The sequence below is a fragment of the Triticum urartu genome, chromosome 7A (assembly GCF_056163025.1).
Source record: "Triticum urartu cultivar PI428250 chromosome 7A, HENAU_Tu73, whole genome shotgun sequence".
In the NCBI taxonomy this organism is placed as follows: domain Eukaryota; kingdom Viridiplantae; phylum Streptophyta; class Magnoliopsida; order Poales; family Poaceae; genus Triticum; species Triticum urartu.
In genome coordinates this window covers 699,276,082-699,285,705 of record NC_141879.1, presented here as the reverse complement: position 1 = coordinate 699,285,705, position 9,624 = coordinate 699,276,082, and the positions used below count along the sequence as shown (strand labels likewise).

At 48.5% G+C, this 9,624-nt stretch overlaps 1 protein-coding gene and 1 pseudogene across 1 annotated transcript; both read right to left on the bottom strand.

Moving 5' to 3' along the window:
• Nucleotides 1-1,428: 1,428 nt before the first annotated feature.
• Nucleotides 1,429-2,262, bottom strand: LOC147961742 (uncharacterized; annotated as a pseudogene).
• A 2,300-nt stretch (nucleotides 2,263-4,562) lies between these two features.
• Nucleotides 4,563-9,530, bottom strand: LOC147961741 (uncharacterized). The gene is made up of 2 exons (XM_087534585.1): nucleotides 4,991-9,530; nucleotides 4,563-4,886 (listed from the first exon to the last, which is right to left on the bottom strand). The coding sequence occupies exons 1-2, from the start codon at nucleotides 5,829-5,831 to the stop codon at nucleotides 4,873-4,875; spliced, it is 855 nt and encodes a 284-aa protein (XP_087390711.1). The 5' UTR covers nucleotides 5,832-9,530; the 3' UTR covers nucleotides 4,563-4,872.
• Nucleotides 9,531-9,624: the final 94 nt, after the last annotated feature.

The following is a 9,624-nucleotide window of genomic DNA, read 5'->3' as shown; positions in this document are numbered from 1 at the left end:
TTTTAAACGAAGAGAATATATGATGATGTCACTTTTCTTTTTTGATTTTTCTGCATGCATGAAATTAGTTATTCTAATAAGATCCACTCGTGCACATAAGAAAGGAGAAAAGGTGAACGCCACGGTACATGCATGAATCAGTTCTAATAGTAGTGTTTGGTTTTATTACTAAAATTAGAACGATCGCTAGGTATCAAACCCCTTCTATTTTTATGTTCAGTAGCCGTAAAGCTGGTGGGTTCTATAAAATGAAATCTAAGGGACTCCCCTCTATTCTAAAAAAAGTTTGACATGAGTAGACACTTAATGGAAAGGTTTCTAATAGAGTTTGTTTAAAAAATTGTATAATCATTTTCCACATATGTAGTGATATATCGTACTAATGAATAAAATCAAATAATGGTTTGCATGGAAACGAATAAAATAGCTAAAATAATCCCAAACAAAGTTTCTGCATATGAGATTCGGGTACGAGCCCCCTTTCTATAAGTATGTATGTGTACTTAGTGGCAACTAATGTCTCAAAACTAATATACAAACAAATACAAAAAATACAAGTGTTTTAACGGACATCACAAATCTAACCATCCAGATGCACAGGTCACCCCACTAGTTTATATTGCAATGCAACCTCGCTGATGTGACGAGATTCAACATCTTTATTTAAAGCATGTACAACAAATATCGACGATATCATTGTTTGTATACACAAGAACAATATCTACACATATAACATACAAGCATTAGCACTTCATGGCGTAGGTCATCAAATTCGAACATCGGTGAATATCCATAGAGTCATATCTAAGTTTCAAAACCACCTCCGCAAGTCGATCTGGCTTTGCGCTCTTCCGACAACACGCGGGCGAAATGGGTCAGTTCCTCCACGTTAGTGCCCCTCTCTAGGTCGGGCTCGTTCTTGCCTGTCTCGATGTTCACCTTGCACACCTGCCTCTTTAACAATGCCTTGCCGACATCGATGAGCCTTTTGAGGTTCTCCGTCGTGGACACGTCGACGGAGGCCGTTTCACCCGTGAGCTCATCGTCCTGGATCCGGAGGTAGCGCCTATCGTAGTGGCAGTGTAGCGCCTGGAAGAGCACGAATGCCTGGATATCGACGAGATCGGCGCTGGCTTGGCTGAAGCTGTCTATGATCGGCGTGGTGCCCTGGTAGGAACTTGTACCCTACCAGGCCTGGGGCGTAAGCAGTAGGGGAAGGAGGGAGCTGGGCGAGGCGATGAGCGGCCGCACCGGCGGTTGGGCGCCGTCGCGGAAGAGGAGGGAGATGGCGGCGGCGGCTAGGGTTCCGGCTCCTCTGGGAGCCGGGCAATAGAGATAATAATCTTCTTATTGCTTGATTCCAAACAGAGTCTTACAGCCTATATTTATAACCTAGATAACTTGCATAAGAATTAATCTAAGATAACTTGTGGGCTAAGATTGCCCGGTGGGCCTAGCTAAACCGGCCATAACACTTCTCCCCGCCTGCACAAACAGCTCGTCCTCGAGCTGTAAGGTGGGGAAGCGCTTGCGGAACTCCTTGAGGTGATCAACCAGCGTCAAACACCTTCTCGACAGCTGGGGCAGCCAGGTCGGCGGCGACGGCGTCCTCCGGAATGTAGTCTGCAACCTCCAGGTAGAAGAGTCGCGGGCAAGCATGGCCGGGCGTGTAGGGCTCGTCGCAGTTGAAGCACAACCCTTGGCGGCGACGCTCGAGTAGCTCGGCTGAGGTGAGCCGGCGGAACGGGCGCGCCGCGGTCAAGGCGAGGGGTGCCGCAGAAGCCTGTGCAGGCCGACCCTGTGCGGAATCCAGCCCGGGTAGCGACCCAGCGGTCCGGGATGGTGATTCCTGCTGGATGGCCACCGCGCGGCGCTCGAAAGCGCGGGCGTAGTACATGGCCGACTGGAGATCCTGGGGTCCCCGAAGCTCCACGTCCATGCGGATGTGATCCGGAAGTCCACCGACAAAGAGGTCAGCCCGCTGCTGCGCCATCACACCCGACGCATGGCATGCCAGGGCCTGGAAACGGTCGGGTAGTCATGCACCGTGGAGGTGAAGGGAAGGCGGCCGAGCTCCGCCAGGCGGCTCCCGCGAACCGGAGGCCCAAAGCGAAGGAGGCAGAGCTCGCAGAAGCGCTCCCAAGGGGGCATGGCACCCTCGTCCTGCTCGAGGGCGTAATACTAGGTCTGTGCTGCGCCGCGGAGGTGATACGAGGCGAGCCAGGTACGCTCCGACGCGAGGGTGCGCTGCCCGCGAAAGAACTGGTCGCATTGGTTGAGCCAGTTGAGGGGGTCCTCCGTGCCGTCATAGGTGGCGAAGTCGATCTTGGCAAACCATGGCGGTGTCTGGGTCGGAGCGCCGTGTCGAGCTGGCTCAGAGGTGCGAAGCAGCGAGGCAGGTGGCGCCTGGTCGAAGTACTTCGGGTAGGGACCCGCGGAGCTGGATGGCCCGCCGAACTGCGGAAACGGGGTCGGTTGCTCCGGAGCCGTGGTGTAGAACGGCGATGGCGAAGACCCAGCCGCCCACGCTGGAAGTGGCGACGGGGAGGGCGGGAACCGGACCTGATGAATCGGGAGGCTGGTCGGTGAGACCAATTAAGCGTATGAAATTATGAATCTGGATCCATTTTGAACTTTTTCAAAATTTTGTCAAGGTATGTGCTTTGTGAAAGTCCAATTAAGCGTCTTGATCTATCTCTATAGATCTTAATGCCTAATATGTAAGCAGCTTCACCGAGGTCTTTCATTGAAAAACTCTTATTCAAGTGTCCCTTTATGCTATCCAGAAATTCTATATCATTTCCGATTAGTAATATGTCATCTACATATAATATCAGAAATGCTACAGAGCTCCCACTCACTTTCTTGTAAATACAGGCTTCTCCAAAAGTCTGTACAAAACCAAATGCTTTGATCACACTATCAAAGCGGTTATTCCAACTCTGAGAGGCTTGCACCAGTCCATAAATGGATCGCTGGAGCTTGCACACTTTGTTAGCTCCCTTTGGATCGATAAAACCTTCCGGCTGCATCATATACAACTCTTCTTCCAGAAATCCATTTAGGAATGCAGTTTTGACATCCATTTGCCAAATTTCATAATCATAAAATGCGGCAATTGCTAACATGATTCGGACAGACTTAAGCATCGCTACGGGTGAGAAGGTCTCATCGTAGTCAATCCCTTGAACTTGTCGAAAACCTTTTGCGACAAGTCGAGCTTTGTAGACAGTAACATTACCGTCAGTGTCAGTCTTCTTCTTGAAGATCCATTTATTCTCAATTGCTTGCCGATCATTGGGCAAGTCAACCAAAGTCCATACTTTGTTTTCATGCATGGATCCCATCTTAGATTTCATGGCTTCGAGCCATTTTGTGGAATTTGGGCTCACCATCGCTTTTTCATAGTTCGTAGGTTCATCATGATCTAGTAGCATGACTTCCAGAATAGGATTACCGTACCACACTGGTGCGGATCTTACTCTGGTTGATCTACGAGGTTCAGTAGTAACTTGTTCTGAAGTTTCATGATCATTATCATTAGCTTCCTCACTAATTGGTGTAGGTGTTACAGAAACCTGTTTCTGTGATGTACTACTTTCCAATAAGGGAGCAGGTACAGTTACCTCATCAAGTTCTACTTTCCTCCCACTCACTTCTTTCGAGAGAAACTCCTTCTCCAGAAAGCATCCATTCTTAGCGACAAATGTCTTGCCTTCGGGTCTGTGATAGAAGGTGTACCCAACAGTCTCTTTTGGGTATCCTATGAAGACACATTTCTCCAATTTGGGTTCGAGCTTATCAGGTTGAAGTTTCTTCACATAAGCATCGCAGCCCCAAACTTTTAGAAACGGCAACTTTGGTTTCTTGCCAAACCAAAGTTCATAAGGCGTCGTCTCAACGGATTTTGGTGGTGCCCTATTTAACGTGAATGCGGCTGTCTCTAGAGTATAACCCCAAAACGATAGCGGTAAATCTGTAAGAGACATCATAGATCGCACCATATCTAGTAAAGTACGATTACGACGTTCGGACACACCATTACGTTGTGGTGTTCCTGGTGGCGTGAGTTGCGAAACTATTCCGCATTGTTTCAAATGTAGACCAAACTCGTAACTCAATTATTCTCCTCCACAATCAGATCGTAGAAACTTTATTTTCTTGTTGCGATGATTTTCAACTTCACTCTGAAATTCTTTGAACTTTTCAAATGTTTCAGACTTATGTGTCATTAAGTAGATATACCCATATTTGCTTAAATCATCTGTGAAGGTGAGAAAATAATGATATCCGCCACGAGCTTCAACATTCATTGGACCACAAACATCTGTATGTATGATTTCCAACAAATCTGTTGCTCTCTCCATAGTACCGGAGAACGGTGTTTTAGTCATCTTGCCCATGAGGCACGGTTTGCAAGTACCAAGTGATTCATAATCAAGTGGTTCCAAAAGTCCATCAGTATGGAGTTTCTTCATGCGTTTTACACCGATATGACCCAAACGGCAGTGCCACAAATAAGTTGCACTATCATTATCAACTCTGCATCTTTTGGCTTCAACATTATGAATATGTGTATCAGTGCTATCGAGATTCATCAAAAATAGACCATTCTTCAAGGGTGCATGACCATAAAAGATATTACTCATATAAATAGAACAACCATTATTCTCTAATTTAAATGAATAACCGTCTCGCATCAAACAAGATCCAGATATAATGTTCATGCTCAACGCTGGCACCAAATAACAATTATTTAGGTCTAATACTAATTCCGATGGTAGATGTAGAGGTAGCGTGCCGACCGCGATCACATCGACTTTGGAACCATTTCCCACGCGCATCGTCACCTCGTCCTTCGCCAGTGTTTGCTTAATTCGTAGTCCCTGTTTCGAGTTGCAAATATTAGCAACAGAACCAGTATCAAATACCCAGGTGCTACTGCGAGCTCTAGTAAGGTACACATCAATAACATGTATATCACATATACCTTTGTTCACCTTGCCATCCTTCTTATCCGCCAAATACTTCGGACAGTTCCGCTTCCAGTGACCAGTCTGCTTGCAGTAGAAGCACTCAGTTTCAGGCGTAGGTCCAGATTTGGGTTTCTTCTCTTGAGCAGCAACTTGCTTGCTGTTTTTTTTGAAGTTCCCCTTCTTCTTCCCCTTGCCCTTTTTCTTGAAACCAGTGGTCTTGTTGACCATCAACACTTGATGCTCCTTTTTGATTTCTACCTCCGCAGCTTTTAGCATTGCGAAGAGCTCGGGAATAGTCTTATTCATCCCTTGCATATTATAGTTCATCACGAAGCTCTTGTAGCTAGGTGGCAGTGATTGGAGAATTCTGTCAATGACGCAATCATCTGGAAGATTAACTCCCAATTGAATCAAGTGATTATTATACCCAGACATTTTGAGTATATGCTCACTGACAGAACTGTTCTCCTCCATCTTGCAGCTATAGAACTTATTGGAGACTTCATATCTCTCAATCCGGGCATTTGCTTGAAATATTAACTTCAACTCCTGGAACATCTCATATGCTCCATGACGTTCAAAACGTCGTTGAAGTCCCGATTCTAAGCCGTAAAGCATGGCACACTGAACTATCGAGTAGTCATCAGCTTTGCTCTGCCAGACGTTCATAACATCTGCTGTTGCTCCAGCAGCAGGCCTGGCACCCAGCGGTGCTTCCAGGACGTAATTCTTCTGTGTAGCAATGAGGATAATCCTCAAGTTACGGACCCAGTCCGTGTAATTGCTACCATCATCTTTCAACTTTGCTTTCTCAAGGAACGCATTAAAATTCAACGGAACAACAGCACGGGCCATCTATCTACAATCAAACATAAACAAGCAAGATACTATCAGGTACTAAGTTCATGATAAATTTAAGTTCAATTAGTCATATTACTTAAGAACTCCCACTTAGAAAGACATCCCTCTAATCTTCTAAGTGATTACGTGATCCAAATCAACTAAACCATAACCGATCATCATGTGAAATGGAGTAGTTTTCAATGGTGAACATCGCTATGTTGATCATATCTACTATATGATTCACGCTCGACCTTTCGGTCTCAGTGTTCCGAGGCCATATCTGCATATGCTAGGCTCGTCAAGTTTAACCTAAGTATTCTGCGTGTGCAAAACTGGCTTGCACCCGTTGTAGATGGACGTAGAGCTTATCACACCCGATCATCACGTGGTGTCTGGGCACGACGAACTTTGGCAACGGTGCATACTCAGGGAGAACACTTTTATCTTGAAATTTAGTGAGAGATCATCTTATAATGCTACCGTCAATCAAAGCAAGATAAGATGCATAAAAGATAAACATCACATGCAATCAATATAAGTGATATGATATGGCCATCATCTTCTTGTACTTGTGATCTCCATCTCCGAAGTACCGTCATGATCACCATCGTCACCGGCGCGCCACCTTGATCACCATCGTAGCATCGTTGTCTTATGCTTCCACGACTATCGCTACCGCTTAGTGATAAAGTAAAGCATTACAGCGCAGTTGCATTGCATACAATAAAGCGACAACCATCTGGCTCCTGCCAGTTGCCGATAACTCGGTTACAAAACATGATCATCTCATACAATAAAATTTAGTATCATGTCTTGACCATATCACATCACAACATGCCCTGCAAAAACAAGTTAGACGTCCTCTACTTTGTTGTTGCAAGTTTTACGTGGCTGCTACGGGCTTAAGCAAGAACCAATCTTACCTACGCATCAAAATCACAACGATAGTTTTTCAAGTTGGTGATGTTTTAACCTTCGCAAGGACCGGGCATAGCCACACTCGGTTCAACTAAAGTTGGAGAAACTGACACCCGCTAGCCACCTTTGTGCAAAGCACGTCGGGAGAACCGGTCTCGCGTAAGCGTACGCGTAATGTCGGTCTGGGCTGCTTCGTCCAACAATACCGCCGAACCAAAGTATGACATGCTGGTAAGCAGTATGACTTATATCGCCCACAACTCACTTCTGTTCTACTCGTGCATATAACATCAACACATAAAACCTAGGCTCGGATTCCACTGTTGGGGAACATAGTAATTTCAAAAAAATTCCTACGCACACCCAAGATCATGGTGATGCATAGCAACGAGGGGAGAGTGTGATCTACGTACCCTTGTAGATCGACAGCGGAAGCGTTATATCAACGCGGTTGATGTAGTCGTACGTCTTCACGATCCGACCGATCCAAGCACCGAAACTACGGCGCCTCCGAGTTTCAGCACACGTTCAGCTCGATGACGATCCCCGGACTCCGATCCAACAAAGTGTCGGGGAAGAGTTCCGTCAGCACGACGGCGTGGTGACGATCTTGATGTTCAACTGTCGCAGGGCTTCGCCTAAGCACCATTACAATATTATCGAGGATTATGGTGGATGGGGGCACCGCACACGGCTAAGAAAACGATCACGTGGATCAACTTGTGTGTCTAGGGGTGCCTCCTGCCTCCGTATATAAAGGAGCCAAGGGGGGGTGCGGCCGGCCCTAGTAGGAGGCGCGCAGGAGGAGTCCTACTCCTACCGGGAGTAGGACTCCCCTCCCTTTCCTTGTCCAAGTAGGAGAGGGGGAAGGAAGGGAGAGAGGAGAGGAAGGAAAGGGGGGGCGCCGCCCCTCCCTCCTTGTCCAATTCGGACTAGGGGGAGGGGGGCGCGGCCTGCCCTGGCAGCCCCTCCTCTTCTCCACTTTAGGCCCATGAGGCCCATTAACCCCCGGGGGGTTCCTGTAACCCCCTGGTACTTCGGTTTTATCCGAAACTTCCCCGGAACACTTCCGGTGTCCGAATATAGCCGTCCAATATATCAATCTTTATGTCTCGACCATTTCGAGACTCCTCATTATGTCCGCGGTCATATCCGGGACTCCGAACCAACTTCGGTACATCAAAACTCATAAACTCATAATATAACTGTCATCGAAACCTTAAGCGTGCGGACCCTACGGGTTCGAGAACAATGTAGACATGACCGAGACATGTCTCCGGTCAATAACCAATAGCGGAACCCGGATGCTCATATTGGCTCCCACATATTCTACGAAGATTTTTATCGGTCAGACCGCATAACAACATACGTTGTTCCCTTTGTCATCGGTATGTTACTTGCCCGAGATTCGATCGTCGGTATATCAATACCTAGTTCAATCTCGTTACCGGCAAGTCTCTTTACTCGTTCCGTAATACATCATCTCACAACTAACTCATTTAGTTGCATTGCTTGCAAGGCTTAGGTGATGTGCATTACTGAGAGGGCCCAGAGATACCTCTCCGACAATCGGAGTGACAAATCCTAATCTCGAAATACGCCAACCCAACATGTACCTTTGGAGACACCTGTAGAGCTCCTTTATAATCACCCAGTTACGTTGTGACGTTTGGTAGCACACAGAGTGTTCCTCCGGTAAACGGGAGTTGCATAATCTCATAGTCATAGGAACATGTATAAGTCATGAAGAAAGCAATAGCAACATACTAAACGATCGAGTGCTAAGCTAACGGAATGAGTCAAGTCAATCACATCATTCTCCTAATGATGTGATCCCGTTAATCAAAACAACTCTTTGTCTATGGTTAGGAAACATAACCATCTTTGATTAACGAGCTAGTCAAGTAGAGGCATACTAGTGACACTCTGTTTGTCTATGTATTCACACATGTATTATGTTTCCGGTTAATACAATTCTAGCATGAATAATAAACATTTATCATGAAATAAGGAAATAAATAATAACTTTATTATTGCCTCTAGGGCATATTTCCTTCAGGTGCCCCCGAGCTAGGCAGGGCGGTGCCGGTGGTTGGAGCGTTGGTTGCGGGGGGTGCGCGGGGGCGTCAGTGGCCGCGGGAGGGGGTGGCTGCAAGTACCACAGAGGGGCCGCGGTCGGCGTAGTCCCGCCGGGGTGTCCCGCTGGAAACGGCAGCAGGGGCTGCCCGGTGCAGGTTGGCACGGAGAACAGCTGCAGCGGTCCGGTGGCCGCCGCCTGCGGCATCTGCTGTAGCGGCCAGGGGCCCGAGGACGGCGTCGGCGCCAAGGGCCAGAGGGGCGCGCCGTACGGAGAGACGCCCTGGAACGGCCACGGCGTGTGGCCGTAGGCGGCAGGGGGCGCCGTCGGCAGGGGCATGTAGGGCCCGGCCGCGTATTGCTGCTGTTGCAAGTAGAGGCTCTGGACGGCGGTGACGAGGTCCCGCAGGGTGGCCGTGACCTGCTCCGGTGTGAAGACGGCGGACGGCTGTGGCGTAGGAGGAATTGTGGAGGACGGCGCGGCCGGGGTCGCGATGGAGACGGGGCCCGCCAGCGTGGTTGATCCGGTGGCGGACGTCGTCGGCGCGATAAGGGACGGCGCCGGCGTCATCGGCGCGGTGAGGGACGGCGCCGTCGTCATCGGCGCGGTGGATCCCCTGGAAAGCGCCGGCGGTGGTGGTGACAGCGACATGATCGGAACTTGGTCTCTGATTACCAAATTGGTAGGAACTTGTACCCTACCAGGCCTGGGGCGTAAGCAGTAGGGGAAGGAGGGAGATGGGCGAGGCGATGAGCGGCCGCGCCGGCGGTTGGGCGCTGTCGTGGAAGAGGAGGGAGATGGCGGCGGCGG